Source organism: Macaca nemestrina, chromosome 4 (genome assembly GCF_043159975.1).
Source record: "Macaca nemestrina isolate mMacNem1 chromosome 4, mMacNem.hap1, whole genome shotgun sequence".
In the NCBI taxonomy this organism is placed as follows: domain Eukaryota; kingdom Metazoa; phylum Chordata; class Mammalia; order Primates; family Cercopithecidae; genus Macaca; species Macaca nemestrina.
This window is the reverse complement of record NC_092128.1, coordinates 19,148,243-19,166,700: the sequence shown is the minus strand read 5'-3', so window position 1 is coordinate 19,166,700 and position 18,458 is coordinate 19,148,243. Positions and strand designations below refer to the sequence as shown.

Here is an 18,458-nt window from a genome sequence, read left to right as displayed (position 1 = left end):
GACTTCTCTCTTTGAAGACTTCCTCTCAGAGTACAAGTCCATGGTTACAACCATTTTGTTTCTCAGCAAACATGGAGAAGTCTGCCTTTCCTCTCTGAGGAAGTTAACATAAATGTTTATTGACAGTGCGGTCATCAAGGATTAAAATTGCTGATTCATTCCTTTACACTGAAACCCTTTGTTGCGCCCTCCTCTTCCTTCCTCTTTATAGGGAGACACTCTGAGAAAGAGCACATTGTGGAGGCCCACTCCATGTGATGTTTTCTTGATTGCCTGTTCTCTTTTCTACCTGCGGAGCACGGTTCCCATAAGGGCAGCGGGATCAGCCTCCTGTCTCATCTGGAAGACCACCACTCTGGGGTCTCAGAGGAATGATGGAAGCCTTGGGGTTTCTAAAACTGGAAGTGAATGGCCCCATGGTGACGGTGGCCCTGTCAGTGGCTCTCCTGGCCCTTCTGAAGTGGTAAGTGCAGCCAGCCCTAGGGACTGTGACAGTGTCAGCAGTCTCACCCTGGAGCCTTGCTGGTGCCATGGCGGGGTATGCGGGAGTGTGTTTTTCTTCTTTTCTAATCTAGCGGGAGTGAGTATTAGCACAGCTTCAGAATTAAAAGCAAACAGCCAGGTTAATCTTTTGCTAAAATGCATGAGATTGAAGTGTCAGGAAAGGCTGGTGATTCAGTGACTGAGAACGCTACACATAATTAAGTTTGAAAGAGATGGAAAAAGAAACAAATTGGAAAGGCATTAGGTTTGGGTAGAAGTATTTCCTCGAACCCCGTCATATCTCCTCACCTCATTTTTCTAAAATCTTCTGTCCTTGTTGGATTTACAGTGAATTCAGCCTCTTGGTTCATATTACATTCAAAACAAAATAAGACTTAGGAGCTGTTTGGCAAATGTGGGCCTCTTTGCGGGAAGTCATTGAGGGGGATTTCTGTAGGTTTAAGGACAAAGTGGTAGATCTAATTTCTCATATTTGATAGAGGGAGATGGATTCTGATGAACATATTGTGTGCAGTTCCCACAAAATTCGAGACCCCGAAAGGATCTCAAACTTGAACTCCGAGTTGCTCCCCTGTGGTTTTGTTAATTCAACAGCAGATTTTCCTAAGCCTGACTCTGGTGTCTGTAGATCGAAGGCCTCATAATATGCTACATTTATGCATATTCACCCTGCCAGTTAAACTTATTAGAGTTACCCATTCAATCAAAAGCACCTGGATTTAGACGGCTCTGGCTTTTGAGGGCAAAGTGGAAAAAATAATGGAGAACTGGAGTCTGAACAGAATTTTAATTTATGTTTTTGGTAGTAATAAAGCCTTCTCTAGATTAATAACTGGGAAAGCACTTTGAAAAGCATCAAGCATTATGCAAATGTGAGGTATTATTCTTTTGGAATTTGCATAGCTGAGAGTGGAATTCACGTTTGATGTTCTATGATGATGAAATTACTTCTTGGAAATTGGCTCTGAAACCCAGCCTCAGTCCCAGTGCTGTTTTTCTTTTTAACTGGTTTAATTATTTTTTTTGAACTTTTTTATCTCATTGTAGCTTATCTTGGATTGAAACTGGCCACATGTAAAACCAAGAGCAAATGGTAGCCCCTTCCCTGCCCCCTGCCCCCAGCCCCCAATAATCCATCTTAATGTGTTTTTATGCTCAGGGAAGCCCGAAGCACAGTGTCTGACATGTAGAAAGTGCTTAGTCGATGTCAGCTACTATAATTCACTATCTATCGTCTATGTAACCTAAAAGAAAATAAGTCTTTAGGCCGGGCGCGGTGGCTCAAGCCTGTAATCCCAGCACTTTGGGAGGCCGAGACGGGCGGATCACGTCAGGAGATCGAGACCATCCTGGCTAACACAGTGAAACCCCGTCTCTACTAAAAATACAAAAACTTAACCGGGCGAGGTGGCGGGCGCCTGTAGTCCCAGCTACTTGGGAGACTGAGGCAGGAGAATGGCGTAAACCCGGGAGGCGGAGCTTGCAGTGAGCTGAGATCCGGCCACTGCACTCCAGCCTGGGTGACAGAGCGAGACTCCGTCTCAAAAAAAAAAAAAAAAAAAAAAAAAAAAAAAAAAAAAAAAAAAAAGAAAATAAGTCTTTAGTGGTTTAGGTTTATTTTTAATTTCTTACTAACATGCTTATTCATATCAATCTTATCAATAGCTATGCTCTGACTATGGTTCTCAAAGTGGACACTTTTTTACACTTTTGTTTCAGTCTTTGTTGTGTCTGAGCCCCCAGCTCAGTGCCTGGCATATAGGAACACTACACCATTCAGCAGGGCAGCTGTGTGTTTGCTGTCTATTCTTGGGCCATATTAATAACCTGGTTCAAAGATGCAGAGATTAAGATAAATGTACCAAGCAGAAGTGGTAAATAGGAAGTGAGAGCTGACTTCTATTTGTTATCGCAAAAATATGTATTAACCTGTTAATGTGTGCCCAATCTTGGGGAGACCCTCGTACAAGGTCAGGGAGCAGGAAATCTGGAGAAGGTGCCCAAGGCAGAGGAGACACAGAGGTTCTGGGGGTTAGCTCGATGTCTAGAGAGGATACTGCAGGAGGAGCGGAGGCAGCAGGAGAGAGGTCGTGGCCCTGGCTCTGGTGCTTTTGGGTCCATCCCTTGATTCAGTGCAAGGGGAACCACCCTTGGGCTTTCAACCCTTCTGTTTCAGGTGAGACCCTAGTCAGCCACTAAGCAACAGCCACCAGCTTGAATGAGGCAAGGCCCCCTTCCTGTTATATTCTCTTGAAAGGATATGTGTGGAAGAGACAGGGGTGCTTGTCCTCCAGTGAGAGGATTCACAGGCAAGGAAAGATGCAGGTATAGAGACACTTGCAGGAGAAACTGGCAGGGGGAGTGGGTTAAACACTGCAGCACATTAGTCTTTGCTTTAAGTGCTACATGTGCCATCCAGCCAGGTGAGATGGCAGCGGAGAACCTATACCCTGAGAAGGTGAAATCAAATGGGCTGGGTGTGGTGGCTCATGCCTGTAATCCCAGCACTTTGGGAGGCCAAGGCAGACAGATGACTTGAGGTCAGAAGTTCGAGACCAGCCTGGCCAGCATGGTGAAACTCCATCTCTAGTAAAAATACAAAAATTAGCTGGGCGTGGCAGCAGGTGTCTGTAATCCCAGCTACTCTGGAGACTGAGGCAGGAGAATCACTTGAACCTGGGAGGCAGAGGCTGCAGTAATCTGAGATCATGCCACTGCCCTCCAGCCCGGGTGACAAAGAAAGACTCTCTCTTAAAACAAAACAAAACAAAACAAAACAGAAGGATGGAGTGGATCATGGTGGACAGAAGACAGGACTAGATTGCAGCTCCAGACAGAGCAGCATCTGGATGCTTCCATGGTGAATTTTAGCTCCAGATCGACTGCAAGAATAAACCATCAATCCTGAGGGGACCCACAGACCCTCTGAAGGAAGTGGATTGCTCCTGCACGACCCAGGAGACACCCCAGATATTGAGTGCCCCAACTGCAGAGGTGGGAAAGGGAGACCCTCCTCTCCCAACACACTCCCTCAATATTGAATAGGAGAAATATTCTAAAAAATAGATAGCTTAAAGAAAAAAAAAATCAAAAATTCAGGAAACTCTGGACACACTTTTAGAAATGTGAAATGCTCTGGAAAGTCTCAGCAATAGAATTGAACAAGTACAAGAAAGAAATTCAGAGCTCAAAGACAAGGTCTTCGAATTAACCCAATCCAACAAAGACAAAGAAAAAAGAATAAGAAAATATGAACAAAGCCTCCAAGAAGTCTGGGATTATGTTAAATGACCAAACCTAAGAATAATTGGTGTTCCTGAGGAAGAAGAGAATTCTAAAAGCTTGGAAAACATATTTGGCGGAATAATCAGGGAAAAGTTCCCCAGTCTAGCTAGAGACCTAGACATCCAAATACGAGAAGCACAAAGAACATGTGGGAAATTCATCCCAAAAAGGTCTTTGCCTAGGCACATTGTCATCAGGTTATCCAAAGTTGAGACAAAGGAAAGAATCTTAAGAGCTGTGAGACAGAAGAACCAGGTAACCTGTAAAGGAAAACCAGTCAGATGAACACAAAAGAATCCCTATAAGTTAGAAGGGATTGGGGCCCTGTCCTCCAGCATCTCAAACAAATCAATCATCAGCCAAGAATTTTGTATCCAGTGAAACTAAGCATCATATATGAAGGAAAGATACAGTCATTTTCAGACAAACAAATGCTGAAAGAATTGCCATTACTAAACCACCACTACAAGAACTGTTATAAAGAGCTCTAAATCTTCAAACAAATCCTGGAAACACATCATAACCTCTTTAAAGCATAAATCACACAAGACCTATACAACAAAAATACAAGCTAAAAAGCAAAAGCAAAAAACAACAACAAAAATCCAAAGTACACAGACAACAAATAGCCCAATGAATGCAATGGTACCTCACATTTCAATACTAACATTGAATGTAAATGGCCTAAATGCTCCACTTAAAAGATACAGAACTGCAGAATGGATAAGAACTCACAAACCAACTATCTGCTGCTTTCAGGAGACTCACCTAACACGTAAGGACTCACATAAACTTAAAGGGGTGGAAAAAGGCATTTCATGCAAATGGATACCAAAAGGGAGCAGAGGAAGGGTAGCTATTCTTATATTAGACAAAACAAACCATAAAGCAACAGTAGTTAAAGGAGACAAAGAGGTGCTGGGTGTGGTGGCTCATGCCTATAATCCCAGCACTTTGGATCACAAGGTCAGGAGTTCATGACCAGTGTGGCCAACATAGTGAAACCCCATCTCTACTAAAAAAAAAAAAAAATTAGCAGGGCATGGTGGTAGGTGCCTGTAGTCCCAGCTACTTAGGAGGCTGAGGCAGGAGAATCACTTGAATACGGGAGATGGAGGTTGCAGTGAGCTGAAATTATACCACTGCTCTAGCCTGGGTGACACAGAAAGACTCTTTCTCAAAAAAATAAAAAAAAGAGAGAGACAAAGAGGGACATTATAAAATGGTAAAAGGCCTTGTCCAACAGTAAAATATCATAATCCTAGACATATATCCTCCTAACACTGGAGCTTCCAAATTTATAAAACAATTACTAATAGGCCTAAGAAATGTGATAGATAGCAACACAGTAATAGTGGGGAACTTCAATATTCCACCGACAGCACTAGACAGGTTATCAAAACAGAAAGTCAACAAAGAAACAATGGATTTAAACTATACCTTGGAACAGATGGACTTAACCAATACATACAGAACATTTCATCCAACAACTGCAGAATACACATTCTATTCAACATCACATGGAACTTTCTCCAAGATCGACCATATGAGATGCCATAAAACGAGCCTCAATAAATTTAAGAAAATTGAAATTGTATCAAGCACTCTCTCAGATCATAACAGAATAAAACTGGAAATCAACTCCAAAAGGATCCTTCAAAACCATGCAAACACATGGAAATTATTCAATAACCTGCTCCTGAATAAGCATTGGGTAAAAAACAAAATCAAGATGGAAATTTAAAAAATTCTTCTAACTGAATGACAATAATGACACAACCTATCAAAACCTCTGGGATACAGCTAAGGTGGTGCTAAGAGGAAAGTTCATAGCCCTAAATGCCTACATCAAAAAGTCTGAAAGAGCACAAACGTACAATCTAAGGTCACACCTCAAGGAACTAGAGAAACAGGACCAAACTGAACCCAAACCCAGTAGAAGAAAGGAAATAACCAAGATCAGAGCAGAACTAAATGAAATAGAAACACACACACACACACACACACACACAAATATAAAAGATAAATGAAACAAAAAACTGGTTCTTTGAAAAGATAAATAAAATTGATAGACTATTAGCAAGATTAACCAAGAAAAGAAGAGAGAAAACCCAAATAACTTCACTGAGAAACGCAACAGGAGATATTACAACTGACACCACTAAAATACAAAAGATCTTTCAGGGCTACTATGAACACCTTTATGCACATAAACTAAAAAACCTAGTTGAGATGGATAAATTCCTGGAAAAATACAATCCTCTAGCTTAAATCAGGAAGCATTAGATACCCTGAAGAGACCAATAACAAACAGTGAGATTGAAATGGTAATTTAAAAATTACCAACAACAATAACAAAAAAGTCCAGGACCATAAGGATTCACGGCAGAATTCTACCAGACATTCAAAGAAGAATTGGTTCAATACTTTTGACACTATTCCACAAGAGAGAGAAAGAAGGAACCCTCCCTAACTCATTCTATGAAGCCAGCATCACCCCAGTACCAAAACCAGGAAAGGACACAACCAAAAAAGAAAACTACAGACCAATATCCTTGATGAACATAGATACTAAAATTCTTAATGAAATACTAGCTAACTGAATTCAACAACATATCAAAAAGATAATCCACCATGATCAAGTTGGTTTCATAACAGGGATGAAGGGATGGTTTAACATACACAAGTCAATAAATGTGATACACCACATAAACAGAATTAAAAACAAAAATCATGTGATAATAGATGCAGAAAAAACATCTGACAAAATCCAGCATCCCTTTATGATTAAAATTCTCGGCCAGGTATGGTGGCTCATGCCTGTAACCCCAGCACTTTGGGAGGCTGAGGTGGGTGGATCATGAGGTCAGGAGATCGAGACCATCCTGACTAACATGGTGAAACCCCATCTCTACTAATAATACAAAAAAATCAGCCGGGCATGGTGGTGGGCACCTGTAGTCCCAGCTACTAGGGAGGCTGAGGCAGGAGAATGGCATGAACCTGGGAGGCAGAGCTTGCAGTGAGCTGAGATCATGCCACTGCACTCCAGTCTGGGAGACAGTGAGACTCCATCTCAAAAAAAAAAAAAAAAAAAATTCTCAGCAAAGTCAGTATACAAGGGACATACCTTAATGTAATAAAAGCCATCTATCACAAACTCACAGCCAATATGATACTGAATGGGGAAAAATTGAAAGCATTCCCTCTGAGAAATGGAACAAGACAAGGATGTCCACTCTCACCAGTCTCCTCTTCAACATAGTACTGGAAGTCCTAGCCAGAGCAATCAGACAAGAGAAAGAAATAAAGGGCATCCAGATTGCTAAACAGGAAGTCAAACTGTCACTGTTTGCTGGCAATACAATCATTTACCTTGAAACCCCTTAGGACTCCTCCAGAAAGCTCCTAGAACTGATAAAAGAATTCAGCAGTTTCTGGATACAAGATTAATGTACACACATCAGTAGCTCTCCTATACACCAACAATGACCAAGCAGAGAATCAAATCAAGAATGCAACCCCTTTTATAATAGCTGCAAAAATAATAAATAAATAAATAAATAAATAAATAAATAAAATACTTAGGAATATACTTAAGCAAGGAGTTGAAAGACCTCTACAGGGAAAACTACAAAATGCTGCTGAAAGAAATCATAGATGACACAAACAAATGGAAACACATCCATGCTCATGGATAGGTCAAATCAATATTGAAAAAATGATCATACTGCCAAAAGCAATCTACAAATTCAATGCAATCCCCAGCAAAATACCACCATCATTCTTCACAGAATTAGAAAAAACAATCCTAAAATTCATACAGAACCAAAAAAGAGCCTGCATAGCCAAAGCAAGACTAAGCAAAAAGAACAAATCTAGAGGCATCACATTACCTGATTTCAAACTATACTATAAGCCCATCATCACCCAAACAGCATGGTACTCGTATAAAAATAGGCACACAAACCAATGGAACCAAATAGAGAACCCGCAAATAAACCCAAATACTTATAGTCAACTGATCTTCAACAAAGCAAATGAAAATGTAAAGTGAGGAAAGACACCTTTTTTCAACAAATGGTACTGAGATAATTGGCTAGCAACATATAGGAGAACGAAACTGGATTCTCATCTCTCACTTTCTACAAAAATCAACTCAAGATGAGTTAAAGACTTAAACCTAAGACCTGAAACTATAAAAATTCTAGGTATAACACTGTAAAAACCCTTCTAGACATTGGCTTAGGCAAGGATTTCATGACCAAGAACCTGAAAGCAAATGCCATAAAAACAAAGATAAAGAGCTGGGACCTAATCAAACTAAACAGCTTCTGCACGGCAAGAGGAAGAGTCGGCAGAGTAAGCAAACAACCCACAGAGTGGGAAGAAATCTTCACAATCTGTACATCTGACCAAGGACTCACATCCAGACTCTACAATGAACTCAAACAAATCAGTAAGAAAAAAACAGACAATCCCATCAAAAAGTGGGCTAAGGACATGAATAGACAATTCTCGAAAGAAGATATACAAATGGCCACTAAACATAAGAAAAAATGCTCAACAACATCAGGGAAATGCAAATCAAAACCATAATGTGATACCACCTTACTTCTGCAAGAATGGCCATAATCAAAAAATAAAAAAACAGTAAATGTTGGCATGGAGGTAGTGATCAGGGAACACTTCCACCCTGCTGGTGGGAATGTAAACTAGTATAGCCACTATGGAAAACAGTGTAGAGATTCCTTAAAGAACTAAAAGTAGAACTACCTACCATTTGATCCAGCAATCCTGCTACTGGGTATCTACCCAAAGGAAAATAAGTCATTATTTGAAAAAGATACTTGAACACGCATGTTCATAGCAGCACAATCCACAATTGCAAAATCATGGAACCAACCCAAATGTCCATTAATCAATGAGTGGATAAAGAAACTATGGTATATGTATACTATGAAATACTATGCAGTCATAAAAAGGAATGACTTAACAGCATTTGCAGTGACCTGGATGAGATTAGAGACTATTATTCTAAGTGAAATAACTCAGGAATGGAAAACCAAACACCGTATGTTCTCACTGATATGTGGGATCTAAGCTATGAGGATGTAAAGGTATAAGAATGATACAATGGACTTTGGGGACTTGGGGGGAAGTATGGGAGGTAGACAAGGGATAAAAGACTACAAATATGGTTCAGTGTATACTGTTCAGGTGATGGTTGCACCAAAATCTCAGAAATCTCCACTAAAGAACTTACTCATGTAACCAAATACCACCTGTACCCCAAAAACTTATGGAAAAATAAAAAAGAAAAACAGGCTGGGCACGGTGGCTCACGCCTGTAATCCCAACACTTTTGGAGGCCGAGGTGGGTGGATCACAAGGTCAGGAGTTCGAGACCAGCCTGGCCGCTATGGTGAAACCCCGTCTCTACTAAAAATACAAAAATTAGCTGGACATGGTGGCGGGCGCCTGTAGTCCCAGCTACTTGGGAGGCTGAGGCAGAAGAATCGCTTGAACCCGGGAGGCGGAGGTTGTAGTGAGCCGAGATCAGGCCACTGCACTCCAGCCTGGGAGACAGAGTGAGAGTCTGTCTCAAAAAAATAAAAATAAAATAAAATAAACTGAAAAGCAAAAGGCACACCAAGGTTGCTTCTTGTGCTCTCAACCAGCCTGTGAGTTCTCCAAGGGCAGGGGCCAGGTCGCCTATCTCATTACAGTTCTGGAATCTTCTGCCAATGGCAAGGATGCTCTGCTAGCATGTGGTTGAAGGTAGTAAAGTTAAGAAGTCCACATCCATCAGCCCCACCCCAGACTCACCGTGGGGCTCCTGCTCCTTCAGTGGGTCCCCTGCCGCTCTCTCCCAGACAACCTGGGCTGGGGTTGGAGCGCCGCTGTTTGCTGTGCTGTGAATGGTCCTTTGTTGCTCTATGAGGCCTCCTCTTTCCTTCAACTCCAGGCTCAGAGGAGGTTTCTCAGGGAAGTGTTTTCTGTTTCCAAAGGAACTTACGAGCCCCTCTCAGCCCTGCTTTTATCCCATCTCTGTCTCTCACAATGCCTGGCACATAGTTGGTGCCTAGTAAATGCTGACTGAAGGCTAATTCCAACCTCTAAGCTCTGCCTGGTGCTTTCTTCCTGTGGTTCTTCTCTTGGCCTTCACGGTTCCATACAAATCTAAATTCTCTTGCCCATGTGACCCACTTCCTTTCCTGAAAGCTTGCTGTTTTCAGTTTGTGTCAATTTGCCATGCACTGTCCCAGTCGTTGCAGATGGACTGTTTTTGTGTCCCTTCTTATCCTGTAGAGCAGACACCATGCCATGTGCTTAATGCACACTTCTTAATTATTAGGTGTATGCGTGAATTTGGAAAAAAGACAAAAAGAATTCTTTCCTTTAAAAAGACACTGTTTTAAACTAGGCATAGGACACTTCGGTTGTTTTCCCAAAACTGCCTTGGACACCATTTTTCCATGATGATCATTTGATTTAAACTGACCAGTGTGTGGCTGAACTGTGTGAACTGGGGCATCAGGGGATCAGGGCTGCACCACCAGGCTGGAGATGGAGCTGGGGATAGAGACTGTATTAGCTGGAAGTACATGGAGCATATGTTAAGACGATTAACACACAAGATAACACATTTTAAAAACTAATTTTTTCCCATATAAAATGGTTTAAAATTCTTACTTCTGGAAGAGATTTGATGTACAAGAAATGAGTTGTACGAGTTGAATGTTGCTCGAGGCAACCATAAGTCCTAGCGTATTTAATCTTTCAAGCAACACCTAAGGACTGGCAGCTGGGTTCCTGTGAGGAGGATAAAGATTGCTTTATTCTTTAAGAACCAGTGTAAAGAAATAGCCCAGATAGCACTAGTGGATTTCTTTCTGGGATGGGGTTCTGGGTGATTTCTTTTCCCTTCTTTTAGTCTTTCTGCATCTTTTGTATTTCTTTAATGAGTGTGAATATTTAGCAAAAAAGAGAAATTTTACTAAAAAGAATGGGAAACTGCTCCTTTCTAGTGGCGAAGGGGAAAGCAGTTTCACGCTTTAGGTGTGAGGTTTCAGGACCGTGGTCTAACTATTTCTTCCAGTGGAGTAGAATGTCTGAAAGGATTTGGAGTAACAGGGCTGATGAAGTGGCGAGGAAGGTGGGTAGCTATCTAACCAAGTATGTGAACACGGCCTGGAAGGTCTTGTAGTACCAAGCTGCGCTTAAGGCTCAGGTACCAAGACCCAGAGGTACATAATCAATTTGACATCAAAAATAGGAATTCAGGCTGGGTGTGGTGGCTTATGCCCGTAATCCCAGGGCTTTGGGAGGGCAAAGCAGGAGGATTGCTTGAGCCCAGGAGTTTGAGACCAGCCTGGGCAACAAAGAGAGACCCTGTTTCTACCAAAATAAATAAATAAATAAAAATTAGCCAGGTGTGGTGTTGCATGTCTGTAATCTCAGCTACTTGGGAGGCTGAGGTTGGAGGATCTCTTGAGCCCAGGAGGTTGAGGCTGCAATGAGCTGTGATTGCACCACTACATGCGCACTCCAGCCTGGGTCACAGGGCAAGATCCTGTCTGTAGTCCCAGCTACTTGGGAGGCTGAGGCAGGAGGATCACCTGAACCCAGGAGGCAGAGGTTGCAATAAGCCAAAATCACACCACTGCACTCCAGCCTGGGCAATGAGAGTGAAACTCTGTCTCAAACAAAAAAAAAAAAAAAAAAGGAATTTAGATTCAGAATAAGTTAGTGTTCTGATCAAGTCCATTCTAAGACCAGTTTAAATTGAAATGTGATTGGTGATTATTAAGATTTAAGACTATCACAGATTATTAAGACTTAAGTTTACCACTATCCGTGGAAGTTCCTTTCCCAGAGAGCTTGGTCTGCATGTGAGAACTGGACTTTAATTCTAGACCCACATCTACTCCAGACTATATTTAAAAGGCACCATTGGGATGGAATATGGGAGCCAAGATGAGAAATCTGAAGAGGAAGAAGCCATGTAGGTATTCCCTGGCACAATGAGAGGTGAGCCCTGGAAAAGGCATCCGGCCTCTAGCATGTGGGGACTGAAGATCAATTTGCTCACCATTTCCCAACTTCGGTTCCTAAAAGTGTTTGGAAAATTAAGTCTAAATCAAGCCCTTCTTGGAGATTCATAGCATAGCAAAGGCCCTGAAAGGTTATTTAATAAAGACACCTGTTCAGCTTTATTTAACCCAGTGTTTTCCCAGCGTCTTTGCTAAAGTGCTGCTTCGTATGGCCGTGGTGGGATGGGCAAGGGACCCGCGGAGATGGTCCCTTGAAAAGGGCGGTCGGATGAATTGGTAGCCGCACAACCAGTAGAAATGGAGGGGCCACAAGACAGAGGGGTAAAACATTCAGATTGCCCCTTTGCAAGCTCTGAGGTTCCAGGGTTGATGGTCTTGTGTCCTTCAGGGCAGAGAAAATATGGAGTCTAGCAAACAGAAGCAGGGCGCATGCGTAGGAGTGGTCCAGGTTTACACCAAAGGAAGTGAACACTACCCACAGCTGTCTGGCAAGGTGGCAAGAGAGCGCCTCGGGGGTCGTGAGTGTCCCTCACCATCTGTAGGAATGCCACAAAAGCCCTTGCTGCCAGGCATGAGCAGCTGGTACAGAAGGCCACCGAGGGCCTTCCCGATCTGGACTCCATGACTTCTATGCCCGTTGGCGCTCTTGCACTGGCCAGTCTGTGCTGCCACTCAGGAAAAGCAAGTCAGGTGCCATACAAGCGACCCAGTGGCGGCTGCTACTTCTTCTGCCTGGGCACCTCATCATCCCCAGCAGTAGTTCTTAGGTGTGAGGGTGGCGAGGAGCTCAGAAATACAGAAGCGGCTTTTAGGGGCCTCATGGTAGCTTCATGCCTGACTCTTTTTCTCTCCTCTCCTGGCCCGGCCTCTTGGTCTTTCTGGATCGCCAGCCAGTCAGACTCTCCTTTGAGAAGCGGAAGGTCTTGGGCGGGGTCCTGAAATGCGGGGAAGAATTGACTTGGCAGAGGAGAGGAAAGGGAAAATTTCAGGTAGGGAAGTATCCCAGGCAAAAGCAACATGAGAGTTTGTAACATTTGCTGGAACAAAACATTAGGAGTGTGAATAATAGACACGGTTTAGAAATACATTTTAAAGGCCGTGGATAATTTTCAGTGCCTCCAAGCATCTAGAGAGGGATGCATGCTATTTCCGCTTTGTTATTTTTTTGTATTTTTGTCTAGGATATGATGGGTACTTCGATTTAATAACTCAGTGATGAGCTTGGAGATAAAATTGAGCCTGCTATGAAAACTAGGTCTGTGGCTTCCTTGAGGACCGTTTCTACAGAATATTATTTTTTTGTTTTCTTGCTCTTAAATGGTTATACACAATATCCCTATCCTTCTCCTCACTTTATTGATTTTCCAGAACAAGAGTACGAGGTATGACTATAAAATAACGTGACTGATTATTTCAGCATACACTCCAGTACTTATACAGCCAAATGAATTTTATGACCTTCAAAGGCATTTTCCTGATAGGCTCAACCCTTACTGCAGATACGCCACTATCAGAAAACACATTCCTAGCACTTTTTGTGGGAATGACTCTTGGTGCCTAGATGCAGTCCTTTGAAATCCCTGAAGGCAACACATCTTTGTGGAGATGGATTGATTTTTAAAAAACAGTCCACATTTTGGCAAATAGATGATTAAACAGAGTAATATTATTTGCAATATGAAAAAATATGATTATAAAACAATGCAGAGCTTGCAGAAGAGGGTTATGAAACAGTTCTGGAAGCCTGGGAATTTTGTTGAGGGGCCACGCTCATTGGCATAGGAGTTGGTTTTCGGTTTTGGTTTGTTTTTTTTTTTTTCTTTTCTTTTCTTTTCTTTTTGAGACAGAGTCTTACTCTTGTCGCCCACGCTGGAGTGCAGTGGCCTGATCTTGGCTCACTGCAACCTCCGCCTTCTGGGTTCATGCGATTCTCCTGCCTCAGTCTCCCAAGTAGCTGGAATTACAGGCATGAGCCACCACGCCCAGCTAATTTTTGTATTTTTAGTAGAGATGGGGTTTCACCATGTTGGCCAGGCTAGTCTCGAACTCCTGATCTCAGGTGATCCGCCTGCCTCGGCCTCCCAAAGTGCTGGGATTACAGGCGTGAGCCACCGCTCCCAGCTGGTTTTGGTTTTTAAAGAAAACAATAGCAACGGTCATAATACTTATGGTCATACCTTCTCTCATCTAGTAAGGAATTCAGGCTTCTGGTAGCATCTGTTTTGGGGGCAGAGATGAAAGAAGAATCTTATTTGTTGTATAAACAAAGCAAAACACCAGATTGATGTGTGTCCATTACTGAGCTGCGTGAATGGGTGCTCAGTGCTGCCTTGCCTGGGAGGAAGTGACTCTCCCAGAAATGCAATGATTGAATGAACTCTTCCCCTACCCCGAATGCCATCATAACAACAAACCTAACAACTATCGCTTGCCATCGAAGGGAAGTACGCTGTCTATGAGAACCCTGTAGCCTTATACGGACTTGTTTTTTACTTGCAGGAATAGCATGCATCTGGACACGGGAATGAGACTGGGGAGAAAGGGACGGGGCAGATGCTCACACTGGTATTCACTGGTGCTTCAATTACTAAGAGCCACCTCTTTCCTGGTTTACCAGAGATAGGTGCTGTTGTACAACTTCCTGGTGGATAGGGTGGGGAGTGTCGGCTGATAGGGGAGTTCCCTGGAGCCCTTGGCTCTCTCTGTTACCTTCAGCCTCAGCCCTCAGTGCGGAGTTTGGCCCTGGGCCATGCCGTGGGGCCTTCCTAAACTTCCCCTATGTCCTCCAAAGGTGTGCTTCTTAGGTTTGCCTCAGCAGTCAGCCAGTTCCCGAACACTATCTCAGAAAGAGGCCAGCCCCTCTTTTCCCCTCGAAGGTGTCTAGAAAAAAACTGTGTCAGAGATGGTCTGAAAGCAAAGCCAAGCTCTACAAATAGTGACTTCCACCAATGCCTTGTTTCCCTGAGCACTGCACACTCTCCCCCCCGAAAGCCAGTGCCATATCCCCAAACCAGCAGCTGCCTCCACTTTCTGATCCGAAAGGTGCCCTAAAGTCCTCAAATGTGCTTCCCTCCTTCCTGCACAGACGTGCCTGTTCCCTCCAAGCTGCACAGCGCAGTCCCTGTTGCCTGAATGCTCTCCCTTCTTGGTTTAACTGAACTCCTGCCTCACCTTCAAAATTTTGTCTAAATGTCACTCTTCCATAATGGTCTCCTCCACCAGGCCAGCCCTCAACCAGTCCTGCCTCCTGTGGACTCGCTTCCTATCTCTCTGGCTATCTCGGCACTTACTACTTTATTTATTTATTTATTTATTTATTTATTTATTTATTTATTTAGAGATGGAGTCTTACTCTCTCACGCAGGCTGGAGTGCAGTGGTGTAGACTCAGCTCACTGCAACCTCTGCCTCCTGGGTTCAAGTGATTCTCCTGCCTCAGCCTCCTGAGTAGCTGGGGCTACAGGTGCGTGTCACCACACCTAGCTAATGTTTGTATTTTTAGTAGAGATGGGGTTTCAGCATGTTGGCCAGTCTGGTCTCGAACTCTTGACCTCAGGTAATCCACCCACCTCGGCCTCCCAAAGTGCTGGGATTACAGACATGAGCCACACGACGCCCAGCCCACTTTATTTTATAGTTTATGTATGTGGCCTATCTTCTTGGCTTGACTGTAAGCCCCTACAGGCAGGGCCCACATCTTAAACCAGTGAGTGCCCTCCACATAATTGCTGCTCAATAAATGCTAATGATCATGATTACGCCTCTGGTAACCGAGATAGCAGCACTATTTCCAAATGATTACTGTGACAATGTGTGTGTGTATGCATGCCTGTGTATGGAAGAGGGTAGGATCAGTCTTCCCCTAATTGCACACTAGTGGTACTGTGTTCTCAGCACCTGGCAGAATGCCTTGCACATGGCTTATTGAAAGGGGAAATAAATCTTGATTCATGCAATCATCGAATGCTGAAGGTTTTCTAGGCTGTGAGCTGGTTCTACCTCATTGGTGTGCTGTGGATAACATTCCCATGAATTCAGATAGATAGAGGAACTGGCCCATTTGAAATTGAAGAGCAAGACTGCAAAAGGAGGGGGATGATGGAATGCAGAACCCAGTCATTTGGAATATGTGGTACATGGGGGTACACAGAGCACTCAAGGTCTGAGTGAGGTATCCTGACACCAGATTGGACAGACAGGAGGCATCCAACCTCCAGCAGAGAGGCATCAAAGAAGAGACACTCTCTCCTTCACTGTTCTATTGAGCACAAATGCCCACAGTTTGAAGCAATGGTATCTCAACTCTTCCCCAACATCCGCTGTTAATATGATTTCCCCCATAGATCCCATGTTCTGTTGTCCCAGCAACAATGTATATTTAAGTAATGATTGATTAATTTTCTCATTTTAATTATTCAAAGTCAAGCTAATCGGAAAGCTCTGCCAGTTGAGAATAGCTGATCAATGAGAGAACCAGTATTAGTGTACCAAGTTATAATTCCACTCCAAAGCAAAGAAACTCGACATTTTCGTTAACCTGCACCATCGCATTGTCAATAAATGCACGGTTTACATTAGGCTCTTCGAAATATTGAAAATATCTCATGTACCCTCTTCCTACCTTCACAAATCAGTAGGCACCTGGGAACCCCAGGCTGTAAAGCGGTGAAGAGGGAGTGCAGTCAGTTGTACCTGAAGGATTTTAACCACATCTGTACCCAGAGAGTGACCAAGATTGGTAGCATCATCTCATGATCTAAGGGCGCATACAAGGAGGCAATTGGGAGGTTCTCAGGAGAAGTGTGGCATTGTGGAAACCAGCCAGGCCTTTACAGTGTAGGGACAGACACACCTTTTCCACTGGGTGACCTTGGGCCAGCCACTCCCTCCTTGCTCATTTCCTCATTGGTGAGAGAGGGCTGGGACACCTGCCTCTTGGCACTGGCACATTTTCCACTCAGCCCCCCAGGCTATGCTGGGAATCAGCCTCACACCTTTCTTGGCTCTTACCCTAACGGTTAACCCTCCACAGTCTGGCCAGTCTTGACTCCTAAGTGTTTCTCTGTCTATCTGCTTTGCTTCTGCTGCAGTTGAGGACTTCAAAATCACTCCTTAGCTGGAAATAGCCTTCCCACAGGTCTCCCTGCCTTCTATCTTGTGCTCCCCAAATTTGTCCTGCAACTGCAGCCACCAGCTTGCTGCTTCTCTGCATAAAACCCTTCCCTGGTCCTCCTGTCTAAGGAAGTGAGTGTTCCTGGCCTGGGTCCTGAAGCCCCCTCTGACCTGGTCCCGTGCCCCTCTGCAGGTTCGGCTCCCATCACTTCTCACCTGGCACCTGGTTCCCAGGTGCTCATAGCTCCTCCCGCACACCATGCAGTTCACTGCCAATTTATTTCCTTCTACCTGCATGTCCTTCCCCCTTCATTCAGGTGACATCCTCTCCAGGAGCCTCTTCTGCATCTCCTGGGTTCTTGCCCCAATGTACCTGGTACCATCCCCGTCTCTCATCACTTACCTGGCTCTGCAAGGGCAGGATTGGTCCTTCCTCAGCTTTAGCTGAGCACCCAGCATTGTGCCCAGGGGAATCAATACATTTCTGTTGAGTAATAGGCACTCAGTTACTTGTTGAACCAAACTGCATTAGAAGAGATGACCTACAGGATTTTGTGTGGCATATTTATTGTTCTTCGCCGCTATGGGTATCATCCTAGAGATTTTCTATTCATTTCTGGTCGTGTGCCACTGCAACCAGCTATCACCCCAACTTGTCATATAACAAAATATAGTTGAATTGAACTCTAGGGGGTTTTTTTGCTTGTTTGTTTGTTTTGTTTTTGTTTGTTTGTTTTTTATTTTTGAGACAGGGTCTTACTCTGTTGCCCAGGCTGGAGCGCAGTGGCACAATCACGGCTCACTGCAGTCTCAACCTCCCCAGGCTCAGGGGATTCTCCCACCTCAGCTGCATGAGTAGCTGGGACTATAGGCCAGCACAACCACAGCAGGCTAATTTTCGTTTTTTTTTTTTTTTTTTTTTTTTTTTTTTTGGTAGAGACGGGGTTTCGCCACGTTGCCTGGGCTGGGAACTCTGGATCTTAATAAAAGATTTTTTTCTTTAGAAGTCAGGCTAGGCTGGGCTGTGGGTTGAAGTTCATCTCTGTGCTATTTATGAAGGAAAGGATTGCTAACCAAAATCATTGTGCAAAGGTGACAGCTCAACCCATTCAGGAAAATAAACTACTCCCGAACACTTCAGCAGCTTGCCAGTTGATCAACGATCCCTTAAAAATACACTAAAAACACTTTAGTCTTCCAGTTGATCAACGATCCCTTGAAAACACACTAAAAACACTTCAGTCTTTCCACCTTTCCACACTTTCTATAATGGCCCGGGGGTTAGGCTTTGGAATCAGATCTCCTGGATTCAAACTCTAGCTAGCCTTGTGACCTTAAGCAATGGATGTCAGGTCTCCGTGTCTCAGCTTCCCCATGTGTAAAATAGGGATACTAACAGTACCTACCTCTTAGCATGTTGGGAGGATTACATGAGTAAGAACACAAGGTGGACTTAGAGCAGTACATGGCACAGTTCAGGCTCGATAAACATTAGCTCTTA

At 43.6% G+C, this 18,458-nt stretch overlaps 1 protein-coding gene across 2 annotated transcripts in view; it reads left to right on the top strand.

Annotated features, from left to right (window-relative positions):
- Positions 1-242: 242 nt before the first annotated feature.
- The window catches only part of TBXAS1 (thromboxane A synthase 1), a 196,860-nt gene continuing 178,644 nt past the window's right edge, over positions 243-18,458 (top strand). For both annotated transcript variants that reach the window (XM_011723677.3, XM_011723676.3), the window contains exon 1: positions 243-463. In XM_011723677.3, coding sequence (XP_011721979.1) covers positions 372-463 — 92 coding nt within the window. In that variant the 5' untranslated portion in view covers positions 243-371. The remainder of the gene's footprint in view (positions 464-18,458) is intronic.